The 22,012-nt window shown below is 35.9% G+C and overlaps 1 protein-coding gene across 1 annotated transcript in view; it reads left to right on the top strand.

Annotated features, from left to right (window-relative positions):
- LOC104138370 (dynein axonemal assembly factor 11) overlaps positions 1 to 22,012 on the top strand; it is a 56,696-nt gene that overhangs the window by 29,213 nt on the left and 5,471 nt on the right. The window contains exons 9-15 of the mRNA XM_068933342.1: positions 82 to 281; positions 1,425 to 1,604; positions 3,424 to 3,501; positions 6,153 to 6,218; positions 7,851 to 7,920; positions 8,863 to 8,958; positions 15,724 to 15,809. Coding sequence (XP_068789443.1) covers positions 82 to 281; positions 1,425 to 1,604; positions 3,424 to 3,501; positions 6,153 to 6,218; positions 7,851 to 7,920; positions 8,863 to 8,958; positions 15,724 to 15,809 — 776 coding nt within the window. The remainder of the gene's footprint in view (positions 1 to 81; positions 282 to 1,424; positions 1,605 to 3,423; positions 3,502 to 6,152; positions 6,219 to 7,850; positions 7,921 to 8,862; positions 8,959 to 15,723; positions 15,810 to 22,012) is intronic.

The following is a 22,012-nucleotide window of genomic DNA, read 5'->3' as shown; positions in this document are numbered from 1 at the left end:
TTAACCTAATGTTTAATGGATTTATTGATTTGAATACATATAAAATTTCTCACATGCCTTCATTTTTTTCTCTTTGGGAAGTGTTTGGATAGTAAGGAAATAGAACGTTCTGAGAGGATTCGAGCACTTCAAAACTATCCAGAAGTGAGGGAGAAAATCAGAGAACAAGAAGAAGCTTACCTTCTCAAAAGAGCCAGAGAAAAAGAAGATGCTCAAAGAAGGATGCAAGAAAGGAAGGATAAGAAAGAAAATCAAATGGAATCTAAGCTTGGAATTGACAGGTAGACAGTAATCAACAATATTTTGTAAATAAGTAACATTCTTCCATTTTTTGATTAAGAATTTTATTTTCCTCATTAAATATTGATAATATAATTCCACTTAAAATATTTTGTTTTATTGTTTCTAGAAGGACCTTTTCTTCTCATGCACTTTTATCTCTAATGAAAAATATAACTAACTACAGACTTGCAGACAGTACAACAGAATTTTTGTCCCAAACTACAAGCTAACTTTTGCCAAAGTAGTATAATTGATAGCTTCCTCCAGTAGGACAGCTGGAAATTGCTATGTAAGGCAGTACATATTTTCCAGTGATTCCAGAGAAAGCAATGATTCACCTGTAATTTCTTTGGCTTTGGAGTTATTAGGTGTTAAGAATGAAACAGGATATTGCAGATCTTTTGAGATAAAAAGGCTATGGGATTTTGATTCCTACATTTCTTTCACCTACTATTACTAAGATTAGCTAGACAGTAGAATTTATATCAGGGATCATCTTTCATTGCACTTGCCATTCATCTTATTTTTAGTCCAATAGAGTCTAAGTTTCATAGAGATGGCTACGGAACTTACTATCATAGAACACGTGTCATAACTTTAGATTTCTCCCCATATAGCTACAGGATTTCTGAAGATTACAGAGGCTTAGGGCTAGGGGAGGAAGGATTCAGGTTCTAAAAACAGCACTTGAGGAGATGCCTAAGTAAAAAATTGCTATCTTATAAACTTCTAATCTACTACTGCCTGCTGTTATGAATACTTAAACATCACAGGGACTGCAGGGTTCCTTTCACGGTAAAATTGTTAAGGAATCTGAAAATTCTACCCCTGAAATTCATCTGATGATGAACTATCTTTTGGGTTTTCAAAGCATCACCATGGTATAAGTTAACGAAACACATTCTATCTAAATAGTTCCATTAGCAGTAAAATATCTTGTAGGTTTGCTTTGTTTTGTTTGTTGATCGGTGAAGGAAGCAGAACAGAATCGGTTATCCTAAATCTCTTAGATACCATTAGAGCTCAATAGGAATTACACAGCTGTAAGTATTGGAGTAAAAAAAAAATATTCTTGCAAGAATTAATTAGCAGCTACCCTTCCTTCATTTTATTGGAATAATATTCCATATGATCTTGTATAGCCCAGACTCCCTACACGACAGAGAAAACCATCAGACAGAAAGAGAGCAACAAACATGGGGAGAAGTTGTAGATGAAGAAGACAGAAGATTTTGGGAGGAGCCTACACCGTATACGCCAGAATCTAGATTAGAAACTCACAGATATATTGAAGAAAAAAGGAGAGCTAAAGATAATATAAGGTATATTTTTGTTTTGATTTATTCTTTGAGTTGGAGAAGGGGAATTTTCAAAGGCAAAGAGAAGAGGTAAGCACCTACCTCACACTGAGTATCACTGAGGACTAGCAGCTTAATTCCCTGTTGCCTTTGAAAATGTGCCTATAACATATAAATAAAATAGAGTATTCACTTTGTTTTGTTTCATTTTCTAAAATATATTTATAATACCTGTTACATTATTTTTCTTCAAATAGATTTTTTAAAATGCAATTTCTCTTTTCAACTACATTTTACAGGCTTTAGAAATTTCCCTGTTCTGTCAACTAACTAATAAGTTTCTTGAAGTTCAGTGTTTAATCTTAATGTTAAAAATATTTATCAGGAGTGCAGACTGTATTATATAAAAGGCCTAAAGGCCATTCTACAGAATTTTTGCAGAAGTGGCATTTCAGTCATCATTTCTGTGTCGCTTACAAAATTTTTCACATACTTTATTGAAGATATCCATCCTGAGTAGTAAGATTCTTCATGTTATCTGTTGGCATGGTGAAGCTGAAGATGCTTGGCCCCTGATAATGCTTTAAAATTTTGTAAGGTTGCTACTGGTTTTGCTGATCACTGAGAATCATGGCAGTCACTAGCACAAAAGTTGTTTTATTGCTACTGAGCTTAAGTCAGTTACATAAACAGAGTAAGTAGTATCCCCTCTCTCCCTCCCTCCCTTCCTTTCTTTCTCTTTTCTTCCTTTCTTCCTTTCTGCCTTTCTGCCTTTCTTCCTTTCTCTTTCTTTCTTTCTTTCTCTCTCTCTCTTTCTTTCTCAACATTTATGCAAGGAATTTTTCTAACGGTTCTAATTAAGGACATACATAATTTTTAAAAGATAGATCAAGTCTAAGTATTGAAAAAGTCAGCCCTGAGGAATTCTTCAGCAAAACTGGAAGTTTGCAGATCTTGTTGCTGTTATTAATTTGATGATATTAATATAAATTCCCTGCTCATGATCTTAACAGTTATCCAGGAAAATATCAGTGCTACAAGTCTGAATGATCTTATAGTGATCTGCATTGGTTTAGTAGATAAATTTAGGGCAGCTTTTGTACTGCACTGTTTGAAAGTCAGATTTAGTTTCATTACTGATAGCTGAACTTGGATGGGGAAGATTGAATAGTCCCCTTCGTCAGTAATGTCTATGGTATTTTTTGAAGGAAGAGCGCAGCAAAAAAATGCAACAGATTCATGAACAAATAATCTATATGTATTTACTTTGGTCAAACTGTGTCTTGTTTTACACTGCCTGTGAACTTATGACTATTCAAATTCTTTTATCTCGCACAGAACAGTGACTGACAGAGTTGCCATTTTGAAATATGCCAGGCATTTGTGGAGGAAAAGAAATTAAGTTTACGTGAATAAAAATTTCTTTAGAAATGCTTAGGCATCCATCAAAGCAGATAAAAGTAATGATACCTCATGAATAATGTGACCAGTCATGACTAGAAAAACATCCAATTTCAAAAAATTTTAAGCAATCCACTGATTTCTTAAGATATACCAGATGAATTTGATGTATTGCTGTTTGATAATGGATGCTCTGTGAAGTACAAAAGAAGGTATTATCAGTGTATGAGATGATATTACAAAGTATTTGCTCATCTTTAGATGATGCTTTTTATATACAGTCGGACATTTCACATCACCTGTTTTGTTCCTGAAATAAGTTGTATCCTTAAAATCAAATACCAGATAATACTTAGTTTGTTGTCATCCTCTTCTTTCTTTTTTGCTATTCAGCATAGAAGATAAGAATGTGACAAAATATTTTTCTTTTTGCTTTGTTAAGGGAGTCAAAAAAGAAAGAGAAGCCACTTCGGACATTGGTTACCACAGAAGGAAAAGTTCTGAATGTAAATGAGCCTAAGTATGTAAGGAAAACAGTACTGTGAAGAAGTAAAACAGTACTAATGTCTTTATAGTTAATTTGGTCAAGTATTTCAAGATACATGACAATATAAATTCTAATATGCAGTCTTAAATTCCTACTGAGGAGTGACTGAATGAAAGTTATATTCTTAGGCTAGCAAAAGAATTAGTTTTCAGTCAGTGAAGTGTTGAAGGGTGTTTAATTTACTATTTTGGTCTCTGATGATTGAAGAACTTGTTTTTCTGTAAAAGGTATAAGATATTTTACTGTTTTCCCTTCTATGGTAAGGTTCTCTGTCTTTGAGCACCTCGCTAACAGCAGAAAAAGTTTAACCAAAGTCTAACTGTTGAAGATAAATGTATGTAAGTAGCCACTTTAAATGTGGAAAAATATATCCAAGTACTATTTCTGGACAAAACCATTCTGTCCTCTGATGACAGAGGGAGACCTGGCAGAATTCAGCGCAATGCATATTTCATTTGTATTGCATGAGATCCTTTCCTTTAACACCATGAATGAGGTCAGGAGCAAGGGTAGCTAACTGGGTTTTGTCGTTGACAAAGGCACTAGGACATTCAAGTGTTTTAGAAAGAGTTTCCAGAGACATCAGCCATATATTATCATTGATTTCATTGGAACCATGCTTTCTTTTTCTAATGGAAAACAGGAGACAGAGTGCAGACCCTACTTCCTTATAAATGCTCCCTAAACAGCCTCCTACAGGAGGCTGTGATCCAACAGTGATCTATGAAGCAAGACTTACCCTGTCTCCTGTCCTCCGAATAGGTTTTTCCATCTTAAGACTGACTTAACTACAAAAGCCAAAGCTAAAAACATGCTTACAATTAGCATGAAGAACACTTCCTAAATCTTGGAAGTTTATAAATCCACAAAAATTTAAAGATTTCAACAACTTGCATTATAAGATCAATGCTTATTTTTGTTGATGTAAGTAAAATTAAAGGTAGTTGCAGGAGAGCTTATATTTATTCCAACTATACCAAAATATGCTTACCATTGCCTTTAAGACAAAAATTAATAATTTTCTAGTTCGAAGAAGACAAGTGTAGAATAGATTTAATTGTGTTGATAGTATTTAATTATGGTTCTAAAAAGCAAAGACATTTAGAACAAAGCTCTGCTCGTCTCTTTAGAGGAAATATGGTCCCACAGAGTTCACTGTTAACATCAGTATTGTTCATTTCACTTGGGTTTTCTGGATTAGAGTTTGCTCTGTAGATTGTCTAAGTAAAGCCAGATCATTCAACAGTTTGTACCAATATGGCTGCAGCAAAATTTTCACAGATCTTTAGTTCAGTACAGTCTGGCAGTGTATTGGAGAGACAAGAATTAAGAGTTACTAGTAGGTGGAAAATGCTCTCAAAATTTTTGTTTCATTGCAGAAGTCTAGTAAAGCAATGTCCAAACCACCTAATGTTCTTTTCGTAAATTAGCAACAGGAATAACTGCATGCTACTCAAAAAAGAAGGCTACTTCCCGTCCTCATTTCTAGCTAAGCTTCCACGAAGAAAATGTTACAATTCTCTTCTCATTTTTACCCTTCACGTTTTAGTGAATTCTCCTCAAAATCTGTATTGTTGTAAGAGAAAGAGGCATGAGTGGGAAACAAAGCTGGTTTTTATTCTTCTTAGCAGTTTTCCATTCAAAAATACTCATAAACTGAAAGCTCCATAAGCTTTCTTGAAGGCTGACTATATCAGAATACAGTAGAGCAAAGAGTAAAAAGGATATATGGCAAATATTTGTATTGCTGAGAAAATTTAGCCAGACTTAAAATTTGAGCTTATTTCTGTTATCTGAACCCAAAGTAGCTAAGTATTTTTAACGTCACTGAAATACACCAGATAAATTAAGCTAGGTTAAACGTTACCTAACCTTAGGGTAATAAACTCATCTCATTTCTAAGTGGTTTTTAATCTGGGATTTTTCACTACTTTAACACTTGGGAAACATTTGAGTGGTTGAGCAGACCTTATAAGTGTTCATTGACTTTATCTCCTTACCGTAGTAGTTACAGATGTAGTTTTCAATTTGTAGCTGGTAAGATTCTTTCACAATTTTAAGAACCCAGCCAGCAGATCACAAACCACGTATCTAACGTGATCTACAGTTCCTTTTTAAAAAATGTTTTAAAGCTTATAGAAACAAGGATGTTGTACAAACCACACTTTACTTTGGAAATACATAGGCAGACGATTTAATTGCCATGAACAAATATGCAGATTTTTTACAAATTGCAAAGTTAGAATTACTGAGTTCTCGGATCTTCATGCTTTTCATGAACTGTTTTTTGCACAACATTAATATAACTGACAGATTTCACCAGCAGAGGTCTCTCTTCCTGCATTGAGAGACTGATTTGAATTTAACTGACCTTCATCAGTATTTTTATTTCTGTTTCTTGGGGGTTGGGTGGGGAGAATAGAAAACAAATGTCAGGCAGGCCCTAGTAGTTCTTCTATTTGTGTAGTGGAATTGCAACTGTTTCTAAAATGATGATGTGACATATTATCTAAATGGTATTCATATAAATCCAAAATTGCTAACAGTTTAATTTGAAGCATGCAATAATATTTGCTTATACACTCCACTTGTATTTATACTGGAGGTATTTCTTTTCTTATTAGGCTTCATTTCTCTTTGGAAGATGATGAAGAAAACAATCAGTTCATCTTGGACCTTGCTGTTTACAGGTCAGAACTATTATTTATTTTTTCTTCTTCATTTTTGCTCTTCTTAAGTTCTCGTACATAATATTTCAAATAAACCCCTCTTTGTGCACTGGGACTTTGCAAGAAGAAAACAAATAATATATGATGTAATAGAATCAGTCTTGAAAACTGTGCCACAGAAATGGGGCTATATAGGCCAGAGACCCTTCAGGCTGTTCTGTTCCCCTGAATAAGCACAGTGTTTAGTAGTCCTTTCTTGAGTTGATGTTTTCTACTGTCCATGTGTAGGTTGCCTCTACGCTTGTCCATTTACACTTATGTAAAATACCTTCCATTCTTTACAGGCAGGTTAGGATTATCGGGAATGGGGTTTTACGCCCGTTACCTGGCCCTAAAAGAAGTGCTACAGTACAGTTCATGACCTGATTAAATTCTTCTCATCCTCAAGACAGGATGGCCTTGTCAACAGTGCCTATTGAAAAGAGTCCATTGCCCATGTATTTCCCAAACCACACCAAGGCATTGTCTGAAAAGAGTTTAGTTGAACCAGGCCAAAATGTGACAAGGGCTCTCGCTAACTATTTGGAAGTATAGTACTCCTAAGCAGTACCATGGACTTGTGCTAAGCAATACCATGCCCAAGGACTGCTTAGAAACGAACCAGCTTATTTACCCCTAATAAGAACCTGTAATAATAAGACTTGAACTAGTTTTCTAGCACAGAAATACCCTTAATGCCAAGTCCAGCACCGTTGCAGTTCATTAATTTCCCTCAAAAGAGACCTACTCCATTGTTTAGGAAATTATAAGAATCAGGTTTACAGCTTCAGAAAATCTCTTCAGTGCAATAAAATGTTGGATATGGTATAATATTCTGTGCTCTTTTGTAAGAAATGTAAACTGAAAAGTTTGAAAATTTCACCTAAGAATTAATGTTATAATAGAAGAGAAATAGGGAATATACATATACATACACACACACATATGTATACATACATTCATATATGTGTGCACATATATATGTATATATATATATATGTATATATGCTTTCACTAGGAGGTCCCAGAAACAAGAATGTATCTATCACATGATGAAGAACAGATGTTAGAGTAGATCTTGCACAGGTCACAAACTTTATTTGACCATATTGAAATGTAAATATACTAATTTTATTGGAAATATAAAAGTATTTCTGTTCATTATTATGCTGTAAATTCAGTGCAAAAATGGGAACTCTTATTACAAATTTACTAGTTAAGCTTTTAGAAAGAAAAGTAGCAGGATACTTCTACAATTTTAGATTGAAAATCAATGAATTTTCCTATAATATAAAGCACAAAACTAATAGAAAATACTACTCACTTTCAATGAATATTTTGAAATCTTGGAGTTATGTAATAGCTATATTGTGGTACCAATGTGATGCAATTGATAGAGTTTAGACATTATTTTATTTGACATTCTGCAAACACGTAGGAAGAGCATGTCCTCTTTCAAAGACTTTAGTAATATTTTGTATAACTTAATAACTGAAATTGCAGTTTGTAATTTACAATCTGCAAAAACATAATTAAAGAGTTATATAGTCTGAACTGCTTATTTATTGGACTATATTGTAGATTGTATTCATTTATTTATATTTCACTCTGAAGACATCTGGACACTTCTCTGCTTGATGTTGATGTCCAGCCAACTTACATACGAATACTGGTGAAGGGAAAGGTTAGTGTTTTCTTCCTACATTCATTTCAAAGTAATGGTTATGTTTATTGTGGCTACTGTTATTTATTTTCATTGTTTACTTCTGGCCTTCCTGGCCTCTTACAGACCTCCATTGTGTTCCATCAGAATCAGTAAAGGTAACTTTAAGTTCAAAGGAATTGATCTTTGCTCATTGAAGTTTGCTGTTATTTTTTAACTGACTTCAGTAGACTTTATATTTGACTTTTAGCAGTTACTAACCATGTGGACCTGTGCAGAAAAAAGCACTTTCCTATTTTCATTATTTTGGACCGTGTATAAACTGTGGAAGGGGTGCGAAGCCTGAAGTAAAATTTGTTTCTTTCTCTCTCTCCCTCTCTCTTCTTTCTTTTTTTTACCTAATTCACTTATTATGGCTTAGGCTAGAGTTTAGCAATTTCACAATCTGAAATTTATAGCTGACAGAAAGAAATGGATATATATTCTTTTGAAAGGGCCTTTAAAGTATCATTCTGTTTTTTCTGTCAACAGTTACAATTTTATGTTCCTTTTTTAAAAAAATTCAAAGTACTTATATAGTAAACCAAAATCCCTATTTGTAACTATACCAACCGCATAAGCAAAACTTCAGAATTACTTTACGTCTAAAATAGCCTGGATAATCTTTCTCATTTAATTGCTAAGATAAGTCAGGCATCATTTTATAACCTTCTTTAGAAATGTCAATTCAGGAATGAGAGCAATTCAAGTGTATACATATACTGTGCTTGCAAGTAAAAGCTGTTTAGCATGCTACTCATTTATTAGGATTAGTAATAATATATTTAAAGTGAGAGAATTTAAGGCTATACTGTCCTAAATATCAAAGTATTTGACAGCGGTGTTTTCTGTGTGTGTTCTACCCAGGTTAAAGAAAAAGGAGATTTTTTTATATAATACACTTCAACCCCTATTTTCTCTTAGCCGTTTCAGCTTGTGCTTCCTGAGGAAGTGAAGCCAGATAGCAGCTCTGCTAAAAGATCACAAACAACTGGTCATTTAGTTGTCAGCATGCCAAAGGTACGGAAAATAATTTGGAGAGGCATCATACAAAGGTACTTAAAGTGTTGGGAGTACTTTGGAAGTATTTCTGAGTTACAGGTAGCTTCTGGGTAGCTAAAGGGATTCAGGCTAACCCTTCTCATCAGGACGTATTTCGCAAAGAAAGAGCTTTCTGTACAGACAGTTAAATCACAGAGCCAAAACCTAAGACTGAGGATTCCTTTAGAGAAACTTTATGAAAGTCAATATTAATTGAACTGTTTATATTTTGTTTATTTTCAACACAAACAGCTTTTTATATATGTAAATATTCTCTGCAATGCATGCAGCATTGTGCAGCCACGTAAGAAGATGGATTTTTAAAATAACTGAAAAAAATCAACTTTACTTTCTTTTTCTACTTGTGTGAAATAAATAAAAACAAATCTATTTTTCAAAATATATGTATGGCATACATATATATGAAAAGTACATTTTGGTTTGAGTACAGGGATGATACACTACACTCAAGTCTCCGGTGATCAGAACAAGACTTGCTTAATTCTGACACATCTAGAGCACATTGGGCAATGCACTTTAGATGACCCTGCTTGAGCAGGGGGGTTGGACTAGATGATCTCCAGAGGTCCCTTCCAACCTCAAGCATTCTGTGATTCTGTATAATTCATTTCCCCTTCGTGCTCTTCCTGCCTGGGAATGATCCCCTAACCAGCTCTACCAAGTCGGAGTTAGAGGGCTGTGGCAATCTGTTGCTTCAACTGAAAGATTGCAGAGCAGAACCCAGTACTTAAAAAAGCCTAGATAGAAATATTTGCCTAATATTTCTGACTCTGCGCCCTTCCATGTCACTTATGCCCTGAGGAAGGCACATCAGATGCTTGCGTGTATGGAGTCATGCTAATGAGGATTCAAGTCAAATGAGAGTTCTGCTGGCAAGTAACAGGAAACTGGCTTAAAGTGATTTTTTTATCATTTCTCTTCCCTGCTCAGTTCTTGCAGCATAAATGAGAGCAAAGAAACTAGGTCTGCCGAGCATGTAGTTTTTCATGGCTATGCCTCCTTTATTTCTTCTCCAATGCATGTCTTCCTAGAGTTTTAGAGAATGTAGCAAGTACCCTGCAAATGCAAGTGATATTTTGTTTTTATGAGATGACGTAATGAGAAGGTGAGGGAGAGCCAAAGGTGGAATCATCTCCTACCTTTCCCACACATTTTCCAAAAATTTAGAGAATAGAGGAGGGATGACCAGTAAGGAGGACTGTCCGAGGTGGGAAGGTCGACTTGCCTTACTGAAGTAGCCAGTGAGAGAGGTAATGGGTGGCTAGCTGGCCGCCAGTGGAAGTTTTGTGGACATTAGAGATTAAATATAGGGAAGATGTAGTAGTGTGGAACCAGAACTGGAGTCAAGTGGTAGGTATGGGTGGGGAATCTGAGCTGCAGAAGCATCAGCAAGTTTGGGGCAGCATAGGCAGTATGCTGGCAAAAATGGAAAAGCATTTAAGTTGGGATTAGATTTTCACTGCAGGACTGTGTTCTTTGACCTGTGGAAAGAGCAGAGGTAGATTGAAATTCTCGGGGCAGACATAGGGAGCTGGAAGTTATAGGATGGGAGAGGTCTGAAGATGATGATGGAGTATCTGGTGGGGTTCTGGGAGATATGAGAGAAGTTGGCCAACTTTCCCAATCACACTTTCTTACTAAACTTCAACCTCATACTCTTCTGCCATTATACCTCTGAGGGACTGGGCTACTCATAAAGCTTCTAGGACAAGGTAGTCTGTTTTTGACTTTCACAACCAGGATAATCCTGCTAAAAAATAGCTATGAGAAGAAATGAAATTCTTGATGCTCTAGCTTTAGCCTTCTAGCCTCTCAGAATTTTCTCTGCTGTGTAGGAGCACTGGGACATGGTGCTACATATGGATTTGCTATGGTATATATCAATTATCACAGCATTTCCTTTTGAACCAAATGCCTTAGAAAATGTAACTATTTTGCCAAGAATGTAAAAAATTTGTCAAGAAAGCCAAACCTAAATCAACAAAGTGATTATTTCCCCTTAATATTGTGATTGAGAAATGCCCTTACTCTGTTATTAACATTATATTTTACTTTATTTTTCCTCCCTTCATATTTTACCTGCACCTACATATTTTACCTATCCTGAGGGTCTGGAAGCTGTTTCATCTCTGAAAGTCGCAATTCAAAGATATTTGTGAGAGCTGAGAAGAGAGAAGCTCTACAGAAACTTCTGTTGATGCTCTGAGTTTTGCATTGCTTTGTTTCAAAACTACCTGCATAGCAGGGACACAGAGATGTACGTTCTACTAACTTTGTTATCAGTCACAGAATCACAGAATGGATGAGGCTGGAAGGGACCTCTGGAGATCATCTAGTCCAACCCCCCTGCTCAAGCAGGGTCCTCTAGAGCATATTTCCCAGGATCACGCCCAGGCGGGTTTTGAATATCTCCAGCAAAGGAGACTGCACAACCTCTCTGGGCAACCTGGGAGCTGGTGATAACATCTGCCAGTTCCCTCAGCACTCGTGGATGCATCCCATCGGGGCCCATGGATTTATGGATGTCAAGTTTGGACAAAAGATCTCTAACCTGATTCTCCTCAACCAAGGGAGAGTCTTCCTTCCTCCAGACTTCCTCTCTTGTCCCCAGGGTGTGGAATCCCTGAGGACTGGCCTTAGCAGTAAAGACTGAAGCATGGATCCAGTGGATCCAAACTCCTTGGATCTGCTGACCAAAGATGCATATATGTGACCTTGCAACAATTCCACTTACCAGCTACAGTGACAGAATCTGTTCCCTTTCTCCAGGACTGAGTAGACTGCACAACTTGTATTTTTGGGATATGCATCATTTTCAGACTCCGTCTATCCTAGAAGGTGTATTGATATTAGTAAGATGTATTCTAGGAAGCTGAGCGTAACAAATAAAGATTAGCAACAACTGGAAGGCCAATAGGTATTTTTCTTCCAGAACATCATCAACAGTATTTGAGAATGCTAATTTGATATCATCAACTCAATATGCATTCCTTTTAGTTAGATGATAGAAAAGCAGAGTTCGTGCAAGTTCTTTCAGGATATATCAGTGATAAGACAAGCCTAATGACTCCGTTCCACTATATTTAATCTTTGTGTTTCTGATAAACAGTTACTCTCAAAATAAAGTTGTTTGCAACTAGATACTCAGGTATCATACTCAGGTAACTGAAATTTTAAGAATACTATTAAAGTAAAAATAGACTCCCATATTAAGCTTCCTGCAAAACTATGAAAAGACCTATCTCTCCTCCGTAATAGAACAACAGTTAACTGAATTCAGTAAGTGTTTTTCACTTGCTTTAGTGAGCTGATTAGGTTGCTAAACCTTTCAAAATTCATCTTCCAGTCTGTTCATAGTTTTCTGTTCTTTAAAATGAAAAACAAAATCTTTTTACTTGCCTTTCAGATGACCTGCTATACCATAGATGTTGAAGATAGATAATAAATTCCACATGAAGTAAAAGAAAGCAATTCATTTTCACTTTTTTCCAGAAACATTTTTTATAAATGTAATACCAGCAAATACATTGCAGAATTGTTATCTTGTTAGGGCACTCTTTAACCAACATATTTTGGAAGGTCAGCAAAACACATAGGAAGGATGCATCATTTAAGGAAATGAAATAGAGTCACTTTTCAAGTGCAGTGTTTATACTGTGATAATCTTAATCACCTGTACAAAGATTTTGCATGAGTAAAGAGCTGATAGTAACTACTTTGTACATACTTCAGTTTCTGGGAAAAATGTTTAGGACTTGAAGCTTTTCAAACTTTGACCCTTTGTGATCCGGCAGTGTCGTCTTTGCTGGTGAGGCAGGAAAAAATGAGTTTCTTTAACAGAATTTGCCCCAAATCAGCATAATGAATCAGTGATTTTGTAAAATATTATCAGTAGATTACACCAGTGGCATTTTAATTAGTGTCTGAGAAACAGCACAAAAAATCAGCGTTGTTAGCAAGCGCAGTCTGTATTTAGGATTCTGACACATTCTGTGCCATGTTTTACGAGATTAAAATATAATTCATCCATATAAAACTTTACTTTCATTATTTTAGTGAATCAAAGAGCAAGAGTTAGATATTTTGATTTCTCCTCTATTATATATGCAGTCACAAATGAATTCTGACAGCTTTTTGTATCTTGGATCCTCATAAGCATTAGAAACTTCAAGATCAATGAAAGTTAGAGTCCATAATCAATTTAAAAATAGGGAGTTAATACAAGTCAGCATATGATTTATTTGAAGAATTTTGTTATATAATTTTCACTTACCTAGGTATGGAAAATGTGGTAATATTTCATTACAATCAAGGGTGTGTTGAGACATACAGCTGCAGAACCCTAAAAAGCTATTCATCCTTCAGAGAAAATGTCTCAGGGAAACTCTGTTACTCAGTGGAACTCATCCTGTAGAAAAAGAAATCCACTGTGGAAAGAATTGCAGACTGAAAAGATGACTCAGCTTAAAAATACTGTTTTCACAAATTCCTTCTATTTTCTCAAATATATTCCAGCTTCTCTTGGGAAAATCCATTTCTAGAGTTCCGTGGATGATGTTCTTAAAAGCACTCTCCTTTCTATTTGCCAATTAATCCAAACAGCCACAGTTTCATAGAATGTATGTCAAAAAGCTTCATTAAATTCATGTATTCTGTCTTCCTGTATATCACAGGCCTTAAATTTCATTCAGTTATCTTTCTGCTGAGCCAAAAGTCTTATATTGGGCCACAGTTGAAGCTCTGGAAGTTCTATTTTTGAGAACAGTTATTCTCACTTGATCTAAGTCACTAAGAGATGGATAGTCAACCACTGTCTTGGTGAAGCTCATGTATCGTTGTGTAAGGGGATGTGTTTCAAAGGCAAAAAACAACAAGAAAATATCACTTAAAATTTCTCTTGAATAGAGGCAGGAGGACATATTTAAGCCAAAGAGCTTTTGAGGCAAATGGTAGTGGATAATTGATAATAGGTACTCTGGTAGGCAAATCCTAATCCAGGATCACTTCTTGTCAAGGGAGGCCCTTTCTGTTGACTGCGGAGTCAGCAAGTTTCCTCACCATCCTTGACAATGTGCTCTGAGAGCAAAGCATGGAACATTACGCTCAAGGTGATCAAAGAAATGATTTACTTCACAGGAACAGAAAATTATGGGGCCTCCTGAGAAAAATGGGAAGTTACAGTAAAACAGACTTTCCTTCAGTGGAGTACGTACAAAATCAGAGGGGATCAGCTCCTTGAAAATGCATTTGAGAAATGAACTATAGAAATTGCTTGCATGTTTTGGAACTAGAGACTTTATATTTACAGGTGGTTGGAAGAGAATACTTCTAAATCAATTGTACTAGAGAATATTGAATAAAATGGGCTATTAGGTACAAATCTTGTCCTTCTCTTTCCTTTCAAATACTTCCTAAGGGATATCTCTTCCATGATATTGCTAAGAAGGGAAACAGATACCCTTTTGCTGCAGGAGATAATATACCTCTACCAGCCAAGGTCTTGGATATATTTTTTGTGAAAAAGGGAATTCATTTGGTCTTCAAACTTTAAAATTCTGTTTTAGCAAAGTAGCTGAGGGAGGTTATGGTTTTATAAGGAATGAAAGAGATTCATATTGCAGCACAGACTAAAGATTATTTTCTTTAATAAAAATATCTGAACTAGCACAGGGGCACCAGAACTGAAACACAAGTGTGAAGCACATGGTGAACAAGTTACAGAGTCACAGAATCACAGAATGGCCAAGGCTGGAAGGGACCTCTGGAGATCATCTAGTCCAACCCCCCTGCTCAAGCAGGGTCCTCTAGAGCATATTTCCCAGGATCGCGTCCAGGCGGGTTTTGAATATCTCCAGCGAAGGAGACTCCATTACCTCTCTGGGCAACCTGTTCCAGGGCTCCATCACCCTCACAGTAAAGAAATTTTTCCTCAGGTTTAGATGGAACTGCCTGTGGTTCAGTTTCTGCCCGTTGCCTCTTGTCCTGTCGCTGGGCACCACGGAGAAGAGTCTGGCCCCATCTTCTTGACACCCCCCCCTTCAAATACTTGTACACATTGATCAGATCGCCTCTCAGTCTTCTCTTCTCCAGGTTCAACAGGCCCAGCTCTCTCAGCCTTTCCTCATAGGAGAGATGCTCCAGTGCCCTCATCATCTTTGTAGCCCTCCGCTGGACTCTCCCCAGGAGTGCCATGTCTCTCTTGTACTGAGGAGCCCAGAATTGGACACAGTGCTCCAGGGGTGGCTTCAGTAGGGCTGAGTAGAGGGGCAGGATCACCTCCCTCGACCTGCTGGCACCACTCTGCCTCATGCACCCCAGGATCCCATTGGCCTTCTTGGCCACAAGGGCACACTGCTGGCTCATGCTTAACTTGTTGTCCACCAGGACTCCCGGTTATCTATGGAGGGAATCAGTAAAGTACATTATTAACATGGTACTAAAAAAGACAACATATATTTATATATTTGTATATATTACATATATATACCCATTATATGTTTAAATATAATTTCATTTAGATAATTTGGTTAAAATTGCCTTATGCATGTGTTATTGAGTGAGGAAGCATCAGAGAGTGTTAAAATCTTAACAGAAAGGATAAATGGCACAAGAGAAATTTTTTTTACACCCTGTTTATTTTCTATTTTTAAGAGATTATTTAAATGCTAGTGAGCATAAATCTCTATTTTTTTGTGAGAATGTGACTGTATATTTTTATTTTAGGCTAAAGAAATACTCCTGGCTAAGCAAAAAGTGTCAACTTCAATCAAAACGTCTGACACCAATGCACTACAAAAAAATACAAGAAGGTAATTCCATTTTTTCTTTCCTATTAGTTTTTTTTTTTTCTTGTACATTAGTTATACACTTGCCAGAATTATGCTGCTTATTGAGTAAGTTGTTGTTGAAAGTATGAAAATATTGATTTGTATAGAGTAAAGCTATGTATGGAATCTTTCATCTAATGGCCTGTCTGGTACTGTTTATAAAGTTATCTGCTCCAATAGCAGAGCCAAAAAAGCACTTATTTCCACAAATCAGTTTTCTTGCATCAACTCAGTCAGGTTATTAAATAGCATACACTAAAACCAAATTACCTACTGCAAATTGCCTCTGCAGAGCTCCTTGCTGTGTAGCCCAAATCTCAAAAATATTTGTAAAGCAATGATTTTGAATCTCTCATATGAATTTTTTGAATTCCTCTCATGAAGTAGTCATTGCTAAAGTATACTGATTGAGCCATTGCACTAATAAATAGGATCAAAAAGGCAATTTGGCAAGGTTATATAACATAGATCCTGTTAAATGAAGTGTAAACTCTAGCTCTTGAAATCTTTAAGCCAGTGACTACCAGAAGCAAGCAAATCTCAGGGATGCTCTATTTGTTATTATTTCCTTCTAGCAAGTGTTCTGGCCATTGCTAGAGACAGATACTGGGGCAGATGGGCACCTAGTCTGAGCAGGTACAGATACTGTGACATATATTCTAATCTTTTTCCTTTTTTCTTGCTGTAAGCAATGACATTCATACCAGAACAATCTATAATAACAGTAAAATTTATTAAGTAGCTTATCTGTTAATATTTGAAATGCTGTATTTGCTTCCTTTTTTGATTTCATTGTGGTGCATATTGATGGAAAAGCTAAGGAGTGAGTAAAAATTAGCAATATGATTCCTGCATATTCTTCTTCGTCTCACTGTTTAGGACGACTAGCCAAGTGGCTCTGCAAGCGTCACTCACGTCATTATTTCTGTTTTTTAATTTCTTATTTTTAATAAAGATCATCCATGTCTTCTTTTCTTGAATTACCTGCATGATGAGCAGATGGTAGGGTACAGCAAGAATTTGTGAAGATATCGCTAATGAGACAAAAGCACCGCACCATTTTCTTAGGCAGCAGTGATTATGATAGTGCCTGTTCTTGATTACTGAGGATTTCTAGCGTATCAAAAAAGGTCCAAGCCGAAATGGTGGATATTTACTTTCCACAAGCAATGGCTCTTTCTAGCAGAAATACAGCTGAAGCCTTAGAAACGTTTAAAGGAAGCAATTAACAGAAATGTCTCAGTTTTTCCAAGAGAAAACTAGATCTTCCTTTGTTAGATACCTGATATAATCTCTCTTCTGAACAGATTCTGCCAAACAATAAAAACTCTGTCAAACAGCAGGTGAGGGATATATATTTTCATAGCACCCTCTCTGTGCTTTTAGTTTTGGCCACACAGTAAATAGCTAAATAGCAGCAACAATGGAGACAAGTGCCCTTCCCTGCTAGCTGATGATCTAAAGCTACTCCATGGCATAGCAAAAGGACAAGTTCTTGTGTTTGACTTCAATACAGTTTTAAGTAATTATGAACTTGCTCACTGAAGATTTTGAAGCACAAATACAAATTCTACTGTTAAGTATTAGAGGAATATACATCAAAAAAAGCAGAAAATGGAAATAAATATTTTGAATCACAATTCTTACTAAAAATAGTAGGTTTTGACCTCTTTAGCTGGAAAGTCACTGACTAGCCAGATGTTAAAATTTGTTGAATAGGTGTCTCTTAGATTACAGAAGAACATTCATTACAGTGATTTCACTTGATGGTTACAGATGCTTTAGTTAAATTCTCCATCAGACATATAATCTACTAAACTATGATGCAGTGCCTTAAATTTCTTTAACTCGTTAGCTAAATTACGTGATGATATTATCATTACTTCTGCCACATAAAAGGGATTTCTTCAGTGATTGTATTGAAAACTGTATTTCAAATTTTCAGAGAGACAAGCTTCCTTGGAAGGAATTTGATGTCTTGATTTATAAAGACTCTATTAATATAGCTGCTAATGCCATAGTCCTTTCTGTATCTGTCCTCACAATTCATCTGTGAGGTAGAGAAGTTGAGTTTGCCACAGTTTCACAGGTGAAACTCAAATATAGGAAGGAATTGACTTTTCTGGAGTCATGCTGGAGATTTTAAAAGCAGCATTTACATAAAGTTGTTAATACTTGTCTCATATCCTAAGCTTCAGACTATTCTTCCTTTATTGTGTCAGAAAAGAAAAAAAACAAAAATGAAACTCAAACTATCTCTAGATGTAAATATGCACACACTTGAAGTCTTCCAGTGAAGAAAGGAGGAAAACATGGGAGATTCCTTATTCTTTGGCTTTTACTGTAATTCTTCATATACAGAGGTAGAGAAATACAGCAGAAGTGTCTTATGAGTTCATTTAATGAGCCAAAGGATTTCACAGACACAGAATTAAAAATAAATCAGCAGGTTCTGATCTATACGCAGCTGTTGCAATCAATGCTTGAACCATATAAAGGAGGGATGGATGATGTTTTCTACTTGAATAGTTAAAGCATTGCAAACCTTACTATTATGTCTTTCTACTCTTAGCTAAGTAAGATTGCACTGGTTAACTAAGCTAGCAGCAACTATAGACAGTACAGCATAAAGCATTAAGTTAGAAGTATGGTTTACCTTCAGTTAGAAGATTTGACTAGTTGGGAGAGACATCAAATATATAAAATTCCTGTAGGTTTCATTGAATTCAAGGCCAAGAAAAATGAGATGTTTTTAATCATTTTATTGGATTTTAATTCCAACCTTTGTCCAGTGAAGATTTCATCATAAGACTCATTGATAGAACTTCTTTTGTGGGTTACAATTTCACAATGATGTACAAGAATTAATATACTTACTTTGGAGAATTATTTCTTATTTTTAGTTCCGCTCTTTTTTTCATTTATTGACAAGCAAAAAAACCAATTCTGATTGTTTCAAAAACTCAATACAAGTCTCTCACTGGAGATCAAAGAGCATCACTGAAGATGAGACATACTGGGAAGCCCTGATTTACTGGGTGACCCTGATTTAGCTTGATTCATTTTGGCAGAAAGGATGCAAAGAACAAATCTATCAGAGAAATCTGTAGGTGTAAGGGTAAGAATCGTCCCTTGTGTGTGAGGAGTCCTAATTTGAGTGTTTAAAAGAATCCTTGCAAAGTGTGGGAATACTCCCCTCCAGTCCATGGACTTAATGGCTGAGGACTTCTCTCCCAGTCTTACATTTCTACAGGTAAAAGAGAGGGATGGAAATGTGACAAATTGGAAAGGAGAGAGCATGATGTTGCAAAGATACAAACAGTAGAACAGAACGAGTAATGTCTCAAGACTGGGATTGTGAGATAAGGTGAAGTCAGAACTTGAATGGAGGCATAGACAAACAAACACACCTGAAGGAATGGCAAGAGGATTTACCTGATCTTTCAGAAACAGAATGCACCATCACTTCTGCTCCTAAACCGAACATGGACATTTTAACTTGAAGAAAGCTAAGTGTATCTGAAATGTGGCCTGAACAAAAGGTGCATAAATATGTGGAAGCGTCACAAATGGCAAATGTGGTATCTGTTCTATTGACTTGTCATGTGTGGTCTCCATAAAGACCTACCAGCAGATCGCAAATCCTGAGAGTTGAACAGCATTACAGAAATATCTTTTCAGGCTATATCGTTTGTTAGCTGTTTTGAAGATATGAACTTTCACCGTGCAATTTACATTGTCTGAGAAGGGAGTTAATTGACCTCATAATCAGGAGGTGGACTGTCAGTGGAATCAGGTATGACTAAGCAACATATTTAAAAGGCTTTTTAGCCAAGTTAAGCTTAAAGCATAGTTTCATTCGCATTCTCATAAAACCCTAGAGCTAATTGAAGTAGAAGGTATACATCTCAATCATTTGATTAATGAGGAGGACGAAAGGTGGGATACCTTAGAAGTGGCTTGAAAATTCATTTGCACACACAAAGATCTGGTAAACCATAACTACAATAAGAATGAGGAGGCTTTAAAGTAAGGATAGCTGTTCTAGAGGATAGCATCCTCAAGAATACTCTTGAGTTAGTCTTTGATTACTACAACTTAAAGTCATCTCGAGTAGTCCTTATCTGAAAAAGACAGAAGTTCAAGGGCAGGTATACTTTAAAGTTTCTTTACAACTTTTCATAACTTTGTAATCCAAATCTTAATACCTTGCTAGAGAAGAGTATGTTTTCAATGTAAGCTGCCCTAATGTCTGAGCTGGACTGAACTACTATTGACTTAATTTTTCTGAGATAATGAAATAGTGAAAATAAGTTGGTATTATAGACAAACCCAGAAACTCAAGGTGAATTCAGGATTCCAAAGAGTTGGAGGATATCTCTTGCCAACAGACAGGGTCAGTTTGAAATTTGGTATCTTTAAGCAACTGTAAAAAAGAAGGCAAGAGGCAAACCAGCAAAGAGAGAACTTGAAAAAATCCCTATCAACAGAGAGTACATATAGATGCTGTAAAGCATCTAAATTCAAATTAATGTCGAAGTCTCTAACATTGTAAAATTATTTCTGAAAGGCTGCAATCTGTTTTTGCTGGTGTTGCTTAATATAGATATTATCACAGCCTTAGTGATGTCATTTGGGACAATGGTTCGTTACAATAGACACAACAAACACAGAGCAGAATTAATCCTTTCTACTACCTGCAAATTGTGCCATTCTCATTTCCTGTTCAGGAACAATATAATTATCTTGTTCTGATCCCCATGATATGCAAGGTTTCTGGTGTCCATAGAATTCTGATCTTGATCAGTTTATGAAAGTGATTGTGTGCTGTGATTTTCTGCAAATATAAGGGATTAAACGAAGGACCTGGGAATAGAGCTCTTAAATATCACCTTTCTAGCTTTGACCTCCAAATTCTACAGCCAGGAAGATATATTATTCAAAAGATGGTGGATTGAAAAGTTTATTTTAGTTAGACTTGAAACCTCAACATTGACCAAAGCGGGGGGGGGGGGGGGGGGAAGGGGGGGAACTAGGTGATCGAATAAAATTCCTTCAGTTTTTGTTTTCTGAAAAAGTAAAATCTGGAATTCTTCTAATTCAGTGTATTCACCCTCATAATGCAAAACATGAGTCTTACTGTAGTAATGAAAACTCGGAAGCTGCAGGTCTAAAACTTCTGTGGATATAATGGAATTTTTTTCCCAGTCAAACTTCTTTTCAGTTTTCAGATGAAGAAATCATATAGTAGCTATCATGTATTTTACTTAGGGAATTCCCAGATTTGTGTTTCAGATCATTATCCTATTTAATAACATCTCAATAGAGATAAACTGCAAAAGCTGCGTGAGTACAGTTGAAAATGTCACAGTAACTATGACATTCTCTGTAACTTTTATGATCTTGGATGTAGATATTGTGCATGTTCTTACTCTCATGATTACTATTTATGAGAGGTATTGGTCTTTTAGAACAGGAGAGCCTGGACATCAGCAACATTCTGTTTATCAGAACTTTTTACTGGTGATTTGTCAGTTTGTCTTGACTGTAGTCTAGTCCTAGAATATTGATATTAGTTCTACTAATCATTGTGCATTCATTTCTTCTCAAGATTCACTGATTCTGAAGACTCTGAATTTCTGTTGAAATTCAGAAGCTGAAAAAGCAGATTATATCTGTCAAATCTATAAAATATCAAATTTGGGGATTAAGAACTCTGTGAACATAAGTGTAAATTACCAAAAATATCAAATTATCAGATATATACTCTGCCACATACTTGATTGCTCAGCAGGCTGGCATAGTTATTCAGAGTTGAGGGACTTACTGCTGTTTATTTATTGTGAAATCTTTTTATTTTCTTTTCAAAGTCACTACTGAACTATGTAAAACTATTAATAGCCTTTCTGAGGAAAAAAAAAAATCTAGAAAACCATTGAGTTTTCCCCACAAATGATGTAGTTGCTCCTGCCAGAGATATTATTATCCTCAACACTGTTATCTTACTGTTGCTCATGAAAGAGCTTCAACACAAGATTGCTTTTATTCTGCTAGTTAGAGTTACATGGAAAAAACAGGTAGATGACCTGAAACTGATTGCTTCTTCCAGAAATTTTCAACTAGTTGACATCATCGGTATGCCTATTTTTGCATAGATTAGATGATGAGAGAGGAAGAGATTCCCA

This window comes from Struthio camelus, chromosome 2 (genome assembly GCF_040807025.1).
Source record: "Struthio camelus isolate bStrCam1 chromosome 2, bStrCam1.hap1, whole genome shotgun sequence".
NCBI classification, from domain to species: domain Eukaryota; kingdom Metazoa; phylum Chordata; class Aves; order Struthioniformes; family Struthionidae; genus Struthio; species Struthio camelus.
Note: the sequence above shows the minus strand (reverse complement) of the source record. Positions and strands in the feature narration are given on the sequence as shown.